Consider the following 18,678-nt stretch of genomic DNA (forward strand, 5'->3'; position numbering starts at 1 on the left):
TGTATCTCCCTTGCAAAACAGAAGATTACTATTGAAGTCTAAACCATTCACTCTTGATTGGAGGTCAGCTCTACAAATTTGGTTGAGATGGTGTGTCTCCCCTCGTGAAATCGAACATATTTTAGATTCTCAGAGTGGTCCAACTGGAGGTCATTGCCTTGGTCACATCACAACTCAAAAAATCATTTAGAGTGGTTCATGGTGGAAGCATGAGAGAGGGGGATCATACATGAGAGGGAGAGAGTGTGATGGGAAAGCATGAGAGAGTGATGGGAGAGCATGGGATATTGAGAGGGAGAGCATGAGAGAGTGATGGATCATGGGAGAGCATGAAAGTCTCAAGGAGTCGAGAGGATGCCCAAAGGGCATTCCAAAGAATGCCTAGGGCTGCCCAACCGTTAAAAGGGGTAGTCAACAGTCAAAAAGGTCCCAATGGTCACTTCCGCCAGCCAAGTATGGAAGCACGGATCAGGTACGGAAGAATGGAACGTGAATGAGGTACGAGTGGTTCCATACCTGGTACGAGTGCAACTGTAGGGTCGAGCATGCTGGGTGGGACTGATTCACTTCATGAAGCTGACAAGTATCAATGGGCTTAGCCTGGACTACTTGACCCAAATGGACTGAGCCCACTAGTCTAAGCCACTATCCAGAGCAAGTTGACTGTTGAGACCGGTCGACCATCTGAAACCAGTGAATGTGTTGTAGCTGAGTCGACCTAGTCGACCACTAGGACTAGTCAACCTGTTGAAGCTGAGCCGACCATCACCTGCTAGTCAACCTATCGAAACTGAGCTGACAAGTGTCGACCACGGCGACTAGTCAACTTGTTGAAGCTGAGCCGACCAGTCGACCACTGTGTCGGACTAGTCAACCTATTGAAACGGGGCTGACAAGTAGGAACTAGTGCATCAGTTGGAGCTGAGCTACATTCTGGGCACTGTAGCCTACAAGTAGGAACTAGTCCACTAGTTGGAGTTGTGTTGGCCACTGGGCACAGGCGACCTTGATTGAGTTCGTTCTTTTCTGAGTTCCAACCGGGCATGCCAAAAATGACACTACTTGTAGAAGGAGAAATGCGTCATGTGCTCCATGCTATGTGCTCTATGGTGGGTGTCTCTCAATGTAGTATGCAGGAAATGTCACTCAGTCGTAACATGGTACAACTGATATGACAACTGAATCATAATAGCAGTACCGAAATAACAGATGAACTAAATAGGAAAGACGTAGAACTGGAAGGACAATACATGAACAAACCACCGTAGACTAAATGACTGCTGGACCATTATGCTCTCAGTGTATACATATGTTTTGGTAGGCAGCACTCATAAAGGGGGTACAGAGGCTCAGTAGTGCTTGGTGTGCTAGTGCTGATGGTAGTGGGCTAGTGTTGTGTACAGAACTGGACTCGATGACTGGACTTAATTCAATTAATAATCCACTGATGCTCATTGCCACATATATTCAATGGCAGAGATCTGTGAGCAAAATATCTCCTCTGATAGGATAAGTGGACAATAATGGATGACATGGCCACGGTGACTTACAAATCACCATTTCAGATGGTCCACTAGCCACTGGTCTAGACTCAAGAGGTAGACTAGACCAGGTTGGTCCACTGGTCTAGACTCAAAAAATAGGCTAAGCCTAGGCTAGTGGGTTGCATGTAACCGGGAAGGCACCTTGTGCCGATGGAAAATAACAATTGAAACCAATTTTAATACTTTAAACACTAGCATCAAAAAGAACTTCACACTTGCGATGAGACACGGAGGGGCGGAGTTCCACTCTAGCCCCTCATCTAGGCGCCCCTTACTATATTTCTTTATATTACTTAATTTGTGTACAATTGCTGAGAGGAGCGTGCACACGTAAATTTCTAAGTGAATAATACTCACCCCAAGCTCTCTTTGATATGCACCTGGCCTTTGCTTTTACAAGTGCTCAAAAGCACGAACGTCAACTGCTTTTAGAATTTGGCACTCCAAAAACGCAATGCTTTTAATAAATTTAGCCAAAAAAGCATCAACCACAAAGTTTGTCACGTCACCCTGTCCATACAATGCCACAATAGCAGCCTGCAATTTTTGCCGCAAATTGCACTTCAAATCATGCGGCCTTTTCTACATGCCTGACCTCAGATTTGGTGTCGGCTCTTGTGGTTGGGTTTAGGCTTGGCTAGTGCTCTCCCTCTTTACATTGTCATGCATTTTTTGGATGAGCATAAAGTCACTAGGTCGTGCCTGAAAGCTTGCTCACTAGCCTCGTATATATATGTGTACATAGCCTTGTAAGTCTTGGAAGTGACCATGTAAATATTCATGTACAAGGGTGTGATTTTCCAGGCTTGGGTGCTGATGTTTTGGGTTGTTCGAGTCCCCAAAACATGGTTTTTAATATATATTTTCAGCCGTGCTTTATAGCTCGTGAATTGGACATGCACATTATGAGTTATGAGCACCCGAAGTGGGTGGTCTCAACTTAGAAAGTGATTGCAGGTGCATGCGACAAGGGCAACTGGGCCAATTTGATAATTTGAATTAGAAATGTTGAGGTTTAAGAATTCTAGATGTAGCCGAGATGATGGGCTTCGAGCCGTGTGTTACGGTGTGTCATTCGGTGACTGGAGCAACAAGTTATGCTTCGGGGAAGTTGCTTGAGAAGTGCTCCTACTTTGGGGAAAATCTGGAAATTTTTGGGCATGAGGGAGTTGGGAGGCTTGAGGAGGAAGTGCTTTGTGGTGGGAGGATTATCCCACATGGGAAGAGAAAAGTGGAAAGTGGGGGGTATACAGCCTAAAGGGGGCGTCCATTATGGGTGTATCACTTGGTGAGAGGCTCTCAGGCTTGCCATGGAGGGGCTCATGGGGAGAGAGGTAGCGCATTTTTTGAGTACACACTCAGTTGAAGAGGCGCCTGGTTCCACCTTTTGGTCCCCGGCCACTTGTCCCTACCTCTCTTGGAGATAAAAGATAAGGAAGCCCCCATTATAATAGTTGCAACACCTGCACAACTTCCAAAGAGCTCATTCGTACAAGGCTATAGAGGCACTCGTTTTTCTTGCCATTTGCACACTAAGAACGTCCGGTAGAGGTTTTGCCACATCATCAGATTGTGACGTCCTTGTCTAGGCCCTAAAGGAACTCCTTGTAGTAGCCCAGGTACAATCACCCAATAGATGCATAGAGGCATAGTCATTATCGCTCTTAGGCACAACAAAAAAGTAAGCATTAAATTGATGTAGCTAGAATAAACTCTAAGGTATCCCAATTTTGGTCAAGCTTGTGCCCCATTATAAACAAATTATGGCTTGAAGTTTCTCTGGAGCCTTCCAAATAAAAGCATCGTTAATGTTTACTTATTATGCTCACTTTATAGGGCTCTGTCCCTTAGACACAGAATTGGATTACATAAGGAGCAAATAGCCGTATTTCCCCCAATCCCCACCCCTACATATAGATCCTTGGGGTGTGGGAATTGAATAGAATTGATTTGATAACAAAGATGAAGACAATAGACATCATGGTTATTCTTTTCATGTGCTCAACATGGTTTTGTTGTGACCCTCCAAAAACAGGAGGATGATCTTCTTAAAGAGCTTGTGAAGCGGCATGGGACCAAAAAGTAAGAGTCATTCTCTTGATAATTTTTTGTTTTATTAAAAAGAAATTTTAGCTTGTAGCGCTAAGAAGGCTTGAATCAACCTTTTACTCTGTAACTCCTTTTTTTTCTTCCATCACCAAAAAGTGTAGCTTGTATGCAGTAAGAAGGCTGAAAGATTTTGTGTAAACTAGCACTTTATTGTTCCTTAGGTGGCACATCATTGCGGTCAAGATGCAAAATAAAAATCCTCGTGATTGTCGAACGAGGTGAGAGACAAGAGCTTAATTTGGTCTATTGAAAGCATGAACACGACTAATCTGGTTTGTGAATGCACTTCTTTGCATGATTTTTTCTACACACATTAGCAGGATGAGTTGATTCATTTCATAGGGTAGAGCATTGATTTTGTTTCATGGATGAAAGTGTAACCAAGATCGTATTTCCGGCACACACATCAATTGTAGATGGCAGACCTATCTCAATACATGTATGAATAAAAGCACTTGGAATGCTGATGAAGACCGTCTTCTGCTAGAGGTTTGTTTCAATTTTTATTTGGCACACTCTCTCTCTCTCTCTCTCTCTCTCTCTCTCTCTCATCTTTAAGGACTTGCTATGGGCTCCCATATGTGTGAGATAGTTTACCCCTCATCATAGCAGAGGACCACATTGAGCTTTCTGTCCTAAGCTTGGCTTATAGATTTTTCTTGAGCCTCGTAGAGACTTCCTTCTCCAGCGCCACAACCATCCGTGGTCATGCATGTACCCATCACATACACTTTCTATTGTTATTTTTGTACTCTCATGATGTTTAGAGGACATGGGCTAGTTTTTAATGGCCTTTAGTGCGCGTCAACAAGATGTCTTTATAATAGTGCCTTACTATTTAGATATACAGCATAGGCCACTCTATTGGCTTGATTCAATGGAAATATACAAAGTTGATATATGCATATCGGAGAATGATGTAGAGTCCTAAGGCTTGGAACACTATTCTAAGTCTTAGGACAAGGAAGCACATTTCATAAAGTGAGGGTTTCTGCTCTTGTTTTACAAGAATTCATAGGAATTATTGAGTTATTTTAGGATCACAATGGTGAAATGCTAGATTTTGATCTCAAGTCATGTAAGTGTGTTCTTAAATAGTCAACTTATTTTATCTTGTATTATCTCATGTTGATGTAGTCAAATTGACGTATGTTCCATTGTTCCATAATGTATTGAGCACCCTTACTCCCGTTTCCAAAAGGGCTTTAATCCCATTTAACTATTCCTGTTCCATGCAACTTTGTGATGAGGCCCACATCCATAGCAAATGAAAGGAGAAGTGGTGGCAAGAAGTGCCACAGCAAATGACTTGCAATATATCCAAAGACGATCGAGGTCCGCCCTCATATATCTAAGAAATCTTGTCGAGCTACCTTGGAAGGGCCTATACGCAAGGAATGGAGAAGCTTAGAGTAGACTAGGCCATCATTAGTGTGTCCCTAGTGGAAAAAGGCTCATCCCACATTACCACATGCCTGCAATGAACCTTCCAAAATAGACCAAGCATACACCAAGTAGAAGTTCAAGTCATATTCATGACTTCAACCTTGGAGTCATGTCTTAAAATGTAGCTTATCCAATGATATGATGTGACCATCTCTCTCTCTCTCTCTCTCTCTCTCTCTCTCTCTCTCTCCTCTCACATTGTTCTACACATTGTACTGGGCACCTTTTGTATTAGCTGGCACATCCATACAGTCCCAGCTTGTAGTAGTTGTATTTTTTGTTTCAGTCCTTTTTGATTCCGGACATGGTATCAGATTCACTATATTGTAACAACTTGGTCTCATAGGTCATTTTGGCCTTTTGAAGACGTTAATATATCATTTCATTTCTCTCTATAGAGACGGACGAGTGGTTATTATGGAGAGGCGCTCCACATGACGGCACAAGACCTATGGGACCACACTCAAAGTTGCTACGTAGAATTGTAATGGATCTCTATACCTTGATGTGGGAGGGACATAATCTTCTATTCTGAGACACATCAAGCCCCTCTATGCCACATGTCAGCGGATACAAATGGGAGACAGCTTGTAGACAGGGAACTCGATCAGAGCACAGAGGACGAGGCTCAGGGGGAGTGACAGTCTTATTCATGGAGGAGTTGCAGCCATTGATACATATAGCTGTAGGGACGAGCAGGCTAGTTACATATGGGTGAGACTGAGGGCAGAGATAGGCAGACACCTTTACATTTCTATTTGCTACTTTCCTTCGGGTACGTTAGTATATGCACCACCCTAGAGGACAATCCCCCTTTTCTATTTTGGATGATGACTTACGGGAGTTCTCTAGGGACGGTGACATTATCGTTCTGGGGGACTTCAATGCTAGGACTGCCCATCACTAGACAATATTTTATGATACTTCAAAGGAGATTGGCCATTTTGAATGGCCTACATCGATTTCTTGCTGTGGGAGGTTTTACATGCTTTCCACACAGACACGGAGCCAGCACTGTGGATTATGTCATGGCACAGCCGAGCTTTATCTCTAGTATCCAGGACCTCACAGTTGGACCTAGACTTGTTGGTGTGGTAGTAGATCATGCCCTTGTGTTGATGACCATCTCTTTCCAGTTTAGTGTAGCACACATACTACGGATAGCAGCCCCTGCCCGTGGCTTACATACCTACCCACTCTTGGTACCCTCATTTATTTTATCTGTCATGAGGACGTGGCAGTTATTAACCATGTCACAAAGAGGTGGCAACTGCTAACCTTGGTTGTTGGTTTCTTTCCAATGGGGTTTATTTTATTTGTTTTGAGACCCTCTTTTTGAAGTAGCAAACGGTCGGACATTGCATGGCCAATGTGAACGGTAGTTTCACCTGCAGATGGGTAGTGGTCGGCACTGGAATTCGTATGGTAAGAGGATGTCTAGGCTCAAAGCAAGATCATATAGGTTCCTCCATCGCACTTAGTAAGTTGGTGGATACTAGGAAGTGAAGTCAATAAAGGCCTAAAGTCAAGGGGTAACTACCAACAGAAAGTATCCAATACTTGGGCCACACTGCACTTTTGGATGCGGTCCCAATGAGGATAGATGGTCAGAAGACCAGTGGAAGCCCAACGGAAGCATCTCCTAAAATTTAGGGAACTGCTATTTTGGGCCATGAAATGTGTTCGCGTCATTACCTCCGGTATGACTAGGGAAACATATTATAACTCTGTCGCGAAGTCAACTGACGCGTCGGTTGAGATATTTTTAAGCGGCGAACCTGAAACGGGAAATGCTTGTAAATGCACCAAGTGTCACATTTTCATCGACTTTCCTCCTACAAAAAAATGGGCGTTGATTTTTAAGCTCGGAGAGGCCTCATTATGCATTTCGTCACAGGTTAAGAGCTATGGAGTGCTTCCTTTCCCTCTCATGTATAGTGAGGTGCTAGGAGTGATGCCCTGCACACTACATAGTGCTCTCTCTCTCCCCCCTGCGTGCAGTTATGTGATGCCTGTTGGAATTAGGGTTGTAGAGAAACACACACAGCTTGGAGAAGACGAAGGAAGCTCAAGGTACACAATAGAGAGTGTGTTACTTAGTGTGCTATGGAAAGATAGATAGCCCTAGAGTGATGGGCGTATATACAATGCACGGGGGAAAAAACCTCCTAAAGAGGGAAAAAATGCCCCGGCGGTCCTAGTGTGTTCACACACATCACTACCACATGTATATGGTAACAAATCCCCCCTGGAGTGATGCGGTGAACGAGAGCTGGCACATGAGTAAAGGGAAGTGCCATGCCCTGAGGACAGGATCAATCCATAAAGGGGAGTAAGCCGAAAGCTTTGCGGAAAGCTTCAAGCTTCTCACGAGACAATGCCTTTGTGAAAAGATCTGCAAGGTTGTCCTGTGTTGGCACATAAGCCAAGCTGATCTCTCTTGCTGAGAGTCTCTCCCTGACATAGTGGTAATGCACCTCAATGTGCTTTGTGCGAGCATGAAAAACTGGGTTCCTCGCAACTGCCAATGCGCTCTGACTGTCAGTGTAGATAGTGCTGGCAGTGTCCTGTCCAACACCCAAATCAGCCATAAGGCGTCTGAGCCATACACACTCAACCGTAGCTGTGAAGACTGCCCTGTACTCAGCCTCACAACTCGAAGCGGCCATAGTAGGTTTCTTCTTGCTCAACCATGATATACATGAACTGCCAAGCATGAAACAAAAACCACTTGTGGACACTCGCGTGTCAAAACAACCAGCCCAATGTGAGTCCGAAAAAGCATGTAAGTCTGGTGGCAATGATCCCCCCTTGGGATAAAACAAGCCAAGATGTAAAGTGCCACTAAGGTAGCGGAAAATCCTCTTGACAGCCTGCCAATGCTTAGACCCTGGGCTATGCATAAATCTGCTGACCTGTGAGACTGCAAACTGAATATCTGGCCTCGTGTTGCATACATAAATGAGGCAGCCAACAGCAGTTTGGTAAAGAGTGACATCAGCAGGATCACCAGCATCATGTAGACTCAACTTCAAACCTGTTTCCATGGGAGTGGCAATAGGTTTGCAATCCTCAAGTCCAAACTTACATAGCAATGTCTCTATGTAACTTTTCTGACACAAGGCAATACCACCATCACACTGCTTAAACTGTATACCCAAATAATGATGCAATAGCCCCAAATCTTTCATCTTGAAAGTAGCATTCAAATCAGCCTTAAATTCAGCAATGTGTCTCTCATTTGGTCCAGTGATCAGCAAATCATCAACATAAAGAACCACAATGAGAAGTACATCACCCTCACGCTTTACATACAATGTGCTTTCTGTTGGACTGTTACAAAAGCCTTGTTTGACTAAATGAGTTCAGCTTTCTCATACCAAGCACGAGGAGATTGCTTCAACCCATACAAAGCCTTGTTACATTTGCACACTTTGTCCTCTTGTCCTTTTATGACAAAACCGCGAGGCTGCGTTACATAAACTTCCTCAAATATGTCACCATTCAAGAAAGCAGTAACAATGTCTGATTGATGTACATCCCAACCAAAATGAGCTGCCAATGCACATAGAAAACGCACAGTAGTCATACGACAAGTGGGAGCAAAAGTCTCTTCATAATCTATGCCTTTTTGCTGTGTATAACCCTTTGCAACAAGTCGAGCCTTATGGCGATCGATCTCACCATCCGGCTTGCGTTTCAACTTGTAAACCCTCTTCGTACCAATGGCCTTTTTGCCAGGAGGCAAATCACATAAAGTCTATGTGTCATTTTCTATAAGTGCATCATATTCTGATTGCATGGCAGCCATCCAATTTTCTGAATTTTGTGGTTCATCAAAAGTCAGAGGCTCCTCAACATCATGTAAGCTAGACACAACCAAAGCATAACAATCTGATGCATAAGATGCATGGCGAGAGCCTGAACGAGTACGACTAGACAAAGGTGCATCCAATATACTGTCACGCAAAGTGTGCACCAGCCATTTTAGCATACCTCTAGCCTGCTCATTTTCAGCCCTTTCCTCATCAAGTACATCATGTACATCTGCATCAGTAATAGGCTGATCTAAAACATTTTCAGAAACCCCCATAGGCTGTACATTTGCCTCATTGGAACTTACATTCATATTTCCACCACTGAAAAGAGGCAACAAAGTGTCATAAATGTCCTGTGAGCTTACATTACTGTCTCTAGTACATGACAGCAAGGGCTGAACAGAATCTTCCACAAACACTACCTCCCGAGAAACCAGAATACGTTTTGTTTGCGGATGATACAACCTGTAACCTTTGCTTTCAGCACTATAACCAACAAAAATACATTTGACAGCCTTATCATCCAATTTTCTGCGCTGCACTTGTGGCACCAAAGCATATGCCAAACAACCAAAAACACGCATGTGCTCAATAGAAGGCTTTCTATCATGCCATGCTTCATATGGAGTAATAGACTGCAAAGCTTTCGTAGGACACCTGTTAAGTACATAAGTGGCACACATGATGGCCTCAAGCCAAAAAGAATGAGGTAAAGCTTGACTTTTGACCATACATCGTGCCATTTCCGTCAGTGACCTGTTTTTCCTCTCAACAACACCATTTTGCTGAGGTGTATAAGGCACTGTACATTGGTGTTTTATCCCACGACTAGCCAGAAATGCATTAAATTCATGAGACATATACTCCCCCCCTCGATCGGAACGGAGGGTGCCCATAGTACGTTTCGAGACATTTTCAGCCATAGCTAGAAATTGTTTGAAGCACATAAAAACTTCGGACTTCGCTTTAAGCGGAAATACCCATGCATGCCTAGAGTAATCATCAATGAAAGTCACGAAGTACAAGTAATTGCCCAAGGACGGAGTTTGCATGGGCCCATAAACATCACTATGGACAAGCTGCAACCTGCATGTGGCCCGAACTGAACCATCCTTTGGAAATTTAGAACACTGCATCTTACCCAAAATACAGCCTTCACAAACATGTTTGGCAGGTGCTTCAAGAGGCGGCAAAGAAGCAACCATATCAGATTTTTGCAAACGCAGCAACCTGGCAAAATTCAGATGACTAAAACGTGCATGCCAAAGTTTTGCATCTGAAATAGCCCTTGTATCTACAACAGCATTTGCAAAATTTTGTCCACACTTGTCATACAAAGTGAGCTTATACAGCCCACGGCATAAAAGGCCAGATGCAACAATTTCATCACCAAAACTGAGATCATGAACTGTACATCTATCATCCACAAATTTGACTACAAGTCCAAGTCTAGCAAGTGCGGATACAGACAAGAGATTCTTCTTGATCCCAGGTACATAAAGTGCATCAACAAGTGTGAAGGAACTGCCATTAGCAGCAGTGAGCATAATCTTTCCAACTCCCTGAACTGGATAAGAGGCGTTGTTGGCACAAGTGACTGAATTCCCATGAGGGACAGACTCAAGAGAGGTAAACAATTCACGATGTGAGGTAATGTGCTTTGTAGCGCCACTGTGGAAATACCATACATGTGAATCTGCAGCAACTGACAAGCATGCATCATGGACAGCAGGATTGTAAGTGCACTCTGCGCTAAAAGCCCATTCTGTATCAACATCAGTAACACAATCTCCTTTCACAGAAGACTCAACAATGGCTGCATTTGTAGTGGAACCAGCATTTGCAGTAGAACCACCCTCTTTCTTCTTAGCCTCTTTGGCCTTCAACTTAGGACACGACTTGATCAAGTGATCATTGGCTTTACAATAATGGCAACGCATCTTCTTTTTGCCCTTATCACCAGAATTTCCAGACGAATTGCTATCAGTAGAAGCATTAGGAACATAATTTTTGCCACTCGCAGCAGAACCATAAGAAGTGGCTGCATTGCTGTTATCACCCTTTCTTTGAGAAGCAATAAAAGCCCGTTCAACTGCACGCTGTCTAGTCCTGTTTTTTCTGGACAGTGACTCTTGCAACAACAATGTGCATAATGCATCAAACTTGACAACTTCTGGATTTCCTTGGGTCATAAGTCTCCAAGTACTAGCAAAAGTCTGGTAAGAATCTGGTAAGGCATCAAGAACAGTCTGCACAAGGGAACTGTCTGAAATAACTTCACCTGCAGAAATAAGTTGTTCATTGATATCCTTGACACTAGCAGGGAAAGTGTCCATATCATCTTCCTCATGCATAATCTTCGACTCCAGCTCTTTACGCAGCAAAGCAATTTTAGCCTCATTGCGGCTTGCATAAAGACCTACTAGAATATCCCAAGCATGTTTTGCAGATTTTGCTGAACGGATGTGAGGAACAATGGTGCGCTTCACAGACAACACAATCAATGCATGAGCTTGCGTATCCTTAACATCCCAACGAGCTTGTTCTGCCGTAGGCAAAACAACTCTAACAACTGCAATCCTTGTAGCAAGACCTGCAACATCCTCAACATCGCCTATATCCTCAGAACCAGGACGTACATCAATGCCCTTCACAATGTTCCAGACACCTTTTGACACAAGAACATGTTGCATCATATAAGCCCACATAGGGTAGTTGTCCCCATCCAACCTGTCCTCAGCAGCAAACATCTTGAACACATCTATGTTGTTGTCAGCCATGGTAAATGCTGCACCTGATGTGAAAACTGCCTGAAAATAGGAGAAATGGAGCGGGAACAACCTGTGCTATATAGCACAAACCGTAGAAGACTATAAGGCACCTATTATGCAGAAAACGACACTGACAGAAATTCTGCACAAAATGACGAAATAGCCTGTGCAGTACTGCCTGTAGTGGAAACGGAGGCCGAAATGAGCCCAAATCAACATTCTGAGCAGACCAAGCTCTTCGAGCTTGCCCAAAATATTTGTCAACCTGCGAACGCTCGCCAAAGCTCACTGAAATCGGAGAAAGTGAGCAGGCGTGTACTGGAGCAGCTGGCGACTAAGCCCGGGAGGACATGACCTGCTCTGATACCAATTGTTGGAATTAGGGTTGCAGAGAAACACACACAGCTTGGAGAAGACGAAGAAAGCTCAAGGCACACAATAGAGAGTGTGTTACTTAGTGTGCAATGGAAAGATAGATAGCCCTAGAGTGATGGGCGTATATACAATGCACGGGGGAAAAAACCTCCTAAAGAGGGAAAAAATGCCCCGGCGGTCCTAGTGTGTTCACACACATCACTACCACATGTATATGGTAACAATGCCCCACAAGAGGGCTCCTCATTTGACTAATGTACAGCTGTGTGGGTTCATGCTTTTGTGCTGAGGCAAGAGCCTCCTTGAGTAGGAACAGGGTAGCTAGCTGCTACTCCAAAGCAGGCACTGGTGAGGGTCATAACCTCACCATATAGGTGCAAAATCAGCGCTGTGTATGCGCTGTAATTTTACTGTTTTTCAGCCATACGGACGTTAGAACCTTTGGGAATCGTGCCCCACTGGCAGAGAACAATTAGGGGACTCTTTGGGGCTGAAAATAGGGCAAAAACCAGTAAATATAGTGCGCTGAATTTACTATTTTTGGGCAAGAATCAGAGGGTATACAGTCAAAGGATTCCCAGGACTCTTCTTTGTACTTTACTCTCCTAAAGAATAAAGAAATACCGAAAGGGGCGCCAATTTTGGGGCTTACAGGTTGTCGGCGTCTGCTCGGAGCATTTTAGCTTCCGAGCCGTGTGTGATTAAGTGTTAATTCCCGTTACAGGTCTCCTTTGCAAAGTGCTCTCTGTGTGTGTGTCTAAAGTAAAGAATTTCGGGTGAAAGCCAACACCTACCGCCCTACGGGCCGGTTTCATGGTTTCGTCCCGGGACATCAATCACTTTTTCCTTAAAGAGTGAGCCTGGATTGTTTAGGGTAAAGACACAGAGTGCAGGAACGCGGGGATTACACTATGGCCGACAAGGGGAAGGGAATTATGGAAGAGGGTTCCTCTTCAAAGGACAGGCAGGAGATTCCTATGGTTTTTGAGATTGGCGAGAGCTCACGGCCACGTCAGTCTGTACCTCCTGTCAACGTGAATGTCCCTCCAGTAGTACAGGGCTTTATGACTGGGCAACTCGAGGATGATGCGTTCAAGACTCAGTTAGTTGCCGCGGTGAATGTCTTTTCGCAGCTGGTGCAGAATCCGAGGTTTATGGAATTCTTGCAAGCGCCACCAATGCAATAGCAAAATAGGCAACCTACGCCGCGTACGGAGCTTGTTGATGCTCAAGCCCAGGTACTTCATGTGGCGCAGGAGGAAAGGGAACACTCGCATGTTGCGGAGTCGGGGGCTCCAAAGCAGGTTCCTCCCGTGCTTGAACAGGTGGCTAGAACGCCTATTCCACAGGTTATGCCAGTTCAGCCCGCCACCTTTCAGAGCCAGCATGCTGTCTTGAATGGACAGGGATCTGGATACCAGGCTATGCACTCAGTTTTTCCACCACCCACGGTACATCCTAGGTATTTCAGGGGTGGATCAGTGTTCCAAAGTATGGCTGGTTATGCGCCTGGGAGTCAGCCGTACATGCCAGGAACAGTGTTCGGGGGTATGCAAGGCATCATGCCAAACCCCATGTATGGTAGTATCGGCATGCAGCAAGGTTTCCACTGCAACCAGGGCCAGTTTGGGGTGCCACAGGGTCATTTTGGCATGGCTGGTTTTTCTGGACAGCAGCCAGATATCGCACCTCTGACGCAAAATGTGAATGGCTAAGACGTGCCGATCATGCCTACTACAGTGCCCATGTTGCAGACCATTCCGTATGACAACTTGGGGGCACTAGAGAAGCCGAAGGCTTACAAAGAAGGTGGTGCAGCGGTAAAGTTCAGTACCTTCAGTGGTTTCGAGGATAAGACAAAGGCCCTCACTTTCCTCTAGCAGTTTGATACAGCTTATGCGGGAGGGAATTTTACAGAGGCCTCGAAGGTCAGGAAAGCTGCCACTTTCTTAAAAGACAATGCGCTTACATGGTGGACGACATTGTTAATGCAACGACAGGCACCCGCCACTTGGGTTTACTTCAAGCAAATGTTTGCATCTGCTTGGCTATCAAATGAATTTGAAGCCGATGTCCTGACAGATTGGCACCAGCTTACTTCAGCTTCGTGCAAGAGCTTGCTGGAGTACAATAGGAGGTTTTGTAAAGCGTTACTCTCAATGACCTCCTACAGATTTGTGCCGCTGACAGAGCAGATAGAGAAGTACTGTTGTGGGCTGCCTAAAGGGCTTCGCGATTACTGTACAAAGAACAGAGTGGCTACCCTTACTCAGCTTATGGAAGTTGCGAACACTGGTCTTGCCTTGTTGAAAGGAGAGGACAGTGGATTTCCGAACAGTGACAAAGGAGGGCAACAAAAGAAAAATTCAGCGAAGAAGCCCTTCGTGAAAACGGCTCCTGATGCGTCACAGGGGTCAGAAAAGGCCACCAAGACAAGGATTCAGCCGGGACTTCTGGAGCGCAGGCAAAGAAACAGAAAAGGAAGCCTTTTGTGCGCAAGTCGCTCGAGGAAAAGAAGGTCCTAATGGCTGAGAACAAATGCTTTATATGCGAGCAGCCTGGTCACTTTTCTATCAATTGTCCACAAAGGAAAAGGCAGCTGACTCAGAGGATAAAGAAGACCAAAAAGGCAAGAAGCCAAAACCCACGGCAGGTTTAGTGCCAGACATGGTGGGTGACAAGCCGAGCACAGATGCCAGTGAGTTATGTAGGGCATGGGTTAAAGTTAGGGATCAGACAACACTCATTTTCTTTGATCCAGGTGCCAAAGCCAACTTTATCTCACCAAAGTTAGCTATGAAGCTGAGCATGAGAGCTAAAGAGATGGGGTACACAGCAGAGGCAGGGTTGGCATGTCCTGGCCACTCAGAGTGTGTTACTCCCATCATTGGAAAACTGCGTCTGCATATTCAGTGGTATGTGGACACTGAAGAGTTTTACATCATGCCGCTGGAAGGTTGTGACGCCTTGTTGGGGATCCCGTGGATGTTCCGAGTGCATGGAGTCTTGGATGCCTACAACAAAAAGATCACTGTACAGCATAGGGGCAAAACTCACATCTTGGATGTAAAGCTTAAAGGAGAGTCAGTCCCTATTGTATCTGCTTCTGCTATCACTTTTGTAATAAAGAATCATCTTTCTGTGTACTTGATTTTTGTACGTGATGTCTCAGATAGTGATCAATCAAATTTATTTGTGTTAGATAAAGAAAGGTCAGCATTTTTGCAAAAGTTTAGTGACTATTTTTCTGATTCATTACGGTCGCAATTGCTGCCAGAGAGACCTGAGGACTTTCGGATAGATTTGGTGCCAGGGTGTAGCCCACCAAATAGACCTCCCTACAGGGTTAGTGCGGCACAGCAGAAAGAGATTATGGGCTAGGTTGAGGAGTTATTAGAGAAGGGGCTGATTCAGCCTAGTTCTTCACCCTTTTGCTCCCCAGTGCTCTGAGTGCAGAAGAAGGATGGCTCATGGTGCATGTGTATTGATTACCGTGCGTTGAATAAGAATACCATCAAGAATAGGTTTCCTATTCCTAGAATTGATGATATTCTCGATCGTTTAGAGGGTGCTGCAATTTTTAGCAGGATAGACCTTAAGAGTGGGTACCATCAGATTCGTATAAGGCCAGAGGATGTGCACAAGACTGCGTTTAGAACGACATTTGGTCTTTATGAGTTTCTAGTGATGCCGTTTGGGCTAACAAATGCTCTTGCCATGTTCAACAGAATGATGGACCGGATTTTCCGCTCGCATCAACAGTTTGTTGGAACGTTCTTCGATGACATGATAGTGTATTCAAAGGATGAAGAGGAGCATAGGCGTCACTTGACCATTGTGTTTGAAGAGCTGCGCAGTCACAGGTTACTTGTCAATCCTAAGAAAAGTGAATTCTTCCTCGAAGAGATCCACTTTCTGGGCCACATAGTCTCAAAGGATGGTGTTAGAAAGGATCCCGCAAAGGTTGAAGCTATCGAGACATGGCCAGACTTGAAGACTGTGCACGATGTCAGAAGCTTCTTGGGATTGTGTTCCTACTATAGAAGGTTTATCATAAATTTTGCAGAGATAGCATCGCCTCTTCACGCATTGCAAAAGAAAGAGGTCACTTTCAGATGGACCCAAAAAGAGATTTCAGCTTTTAGTCTCTTAAAGGAAAAGTTGACTTCAGATCCAGTTATTGTTTTGCCAGATCTCAGGAAGTCATTTGTGGTCCAGTGTGACGCGTGTGGCAGTAGCATCGGAGCAGTGCTAATGCAAGATGGACGGGTAGTAGCTTATGAAAGCCGAATTTTGCAAGGGCTAGAGAGGACTATGCAAGTCTATGAGAAAGAGCTCTTGGCTGTGATTCATGCGCTTTCTAGCTAAAAGCACTACCTCTTAGGTGCTGATTTTGTTGTCCAAACAGATCATCAGACCTTGCGATACTTCTTGACACAGCCAAAGTTATCCGAAAAGCATATGCGATGGGCAAACATTCTTTCCATGGCCCACTTGCAGATTATGCATGTGGAAGGCAAGAAGAATGTTGTGGCTGATGCGTTATCAAGAAAGCCACAAATTTCAGCTGTGTCAATTCCTTATCATCATGAGCTAGATGACATGAAGGAACAGTATACTGCTGATGAAGATTTTGCAAGGATCTTTGAACAGTTACAAGAGGGGCAACATCACGAGCACTACCTCCTCAGAGATGGTTTTATGATGATGCATGGCAGACTTTGTGTCACTTGGCCACTGCGACATAAGGTCATGGAAGAGAGTCATGTCCCACCGTATGCAGGGCATTGTGGCATTGATGCAACAATTAAAGCGGTAGAGACATTCTTCTATTGGCCTACCTTGAAAAGAGATGTGGATGCCTTTGTGCGAGCATGCATAGTTTGCCAAAAGGTCAAGTTTGACAGGCAAAAGGCACTAGGGTTGTTACAACCACTGCCGATTCCGGATAAGCCATGGGAAAGCATTGCTATGGACTTTATCTTTGATCTTCCAAGGATGCCAACAGGGAATGATGGTATATGGACCATTATCTGCAGGTTCAACAAGCAGGCCCATTTTATCCCTGTCAGGAAGAAGATAAAATCTGATCAGATGGCACACTTGTTCATGTACAATGTGTTTAAGTACCATGGAATGCCACAATCGATTATCAATGATCGTGATCCTTGCATGACCAGTTTGTTCTGGAGAGGATTGTTTGAGAACATGGGCACTACGCTCAAGTTCTCGTCTTCGTTTCATCCACAAACTGATGGACAGTCAGAAGAGGCTAATTCTACTGTCTTAGATCTGCTGAAATGCTATGTGTCAGATAATAAGGGCAAGTGGGAACAATATTTGCCTATGCTTGAGTATGCGTACAATAATACGGTGCATTTGTCTACTGGCAAAGCACCTTTTGAGATTGTTGAAGGCGGCAAAAAGGTTCCTCCCATTTTGCATACAAAGGACAAGATCTTTGAGGCAGATCGATATGTTAAGAACATGGATGAGATGTATAAGAAGATTAAAGTTGCCTTGGAGAAGACTCAGGCAAAGTAGAAAAAGACTGCTGATCGTCACCGTCGTGAATTGTTGTTATCACCTGGTGATTGGGTTCTCTTAAGGTTCGAAAAGGCAAGGTTAAAGAAGATGAAGCGCAAGGAACGGCTGTTTCCTAAGCTCAGCATGCGTTACTATGGGCCTTTTCAAGTGCTTGACAAGATCAGCGATGTGGCTTACAGGCTGAAATTGCCTGATGCATGGAAGATTCATAATGCGTTTCACGTGAGTCTTCTAAGACCCTTCGTGGGTGATGTGCCAGAAGATATGCCAGTTGAGGATCAGCCAGAAGTTGAGGAACTTGATGAGATCCTGGTACTTGAGCAAGTTTTGGCACATAAGGATAGAAAAGTAAATGGACACGTTGCAAGACGCTATTTGGTGAAGTTCAAGAACTATCCGCCTATGGATGCAAAGTGGATGGAAGAGCATGAACTGTCAGAGTCACCAAATGTATTGCAGCTTTACATTGAAGCCTTTTAGTTACAACCTACTTATGCCCCAACCCAACGTGTGCAAAGGAGGGGTAATGATAGAGCTAGTACATCAAATGTACATATGAATTCAATGCCATAGATGGAAATGACAAAAGTATGAAGGTCTCATTAAGTCATTTGTATCTATGTATGTTACGACCTTTCTTGCGGATACATGCGATGATAAAAGAGTGTTAATAGCACAAGATCACCAGTGGCGTGTATTTATGGTATGCAATCGAGGACGTTTGCGATTTCAAGAGGGGGTATGTCACGAGGACGTGGCAGTTATTAATCATGTCACAAAGAGGTGGCAACTGCTAACCTTGGTTGTTGGTTTCTTTCCAATGACCCTCTTTTTGAAGTAGCAAACAGTCGGACATTGCATGGCCAATGTGAACGGTAGTTTCACCCGCAAATGGGTAGTGGTCGGCACTGGAATTCGTATGGTAAGAGGATGTCTAGGCTCAGAGCAAGATCATATAGGTTCCTCCGTCGCACTTAGTAAGTTGGTGGATACTAGGAAGTGAACTCAATAAAGGCCTAAAGTCAAGGTGTGACTACCAACAGAAAGTATCCAATACTTGGGCCACAT

The 18,678-nt window shown here is 44.5% G+C and overlaps 1 protein-coding gene across 1 annotated transcript in view; it reads left to right on the plus strand.

The window, feature by feature from the left end:
* The window catches only part of LOC147459406 (uncharacterized), a 58,016-nt gene that overhangs the window by 15,957 nt on the left and 23,381 nt on the right, over positions 1-18,678 (plus strand). Inside the window, exons 3-5 of the mRNA XM_086510676.1 lie at positions 3,580-3,626; positions 3,815-3,871; positions 4,070-4,142. Coding sequence (XP_086366802.1) covers positions 3,580-3,626; positions 3,815-3,871; positions 4,070-4,142 — 177 coding nt within the window. The remainder of the gene's footprint in view (positions 1-3,579; positions 3,627-3,814; positions 3,872-4,069; positions 4,143-18,678) is intronic.

The sequence above is a fragment of the Adiantum capillus-veneris genome, chromosome 4 (genome assembly GCF_014529385.1).
Source record: "Adiantum capillus-veneris isolate H3 chromosome 4, ASM1452938v2, whole genome shotgun sequence".
Classification (NCBI taxonomy): domain Eukaryota; kingdom Viridiplantae; phylum Streptophyta; class Polypodiopsida; order Polypodiales; family Pteridaceae; genus Adiantum; species Adiantum capillus-veneris.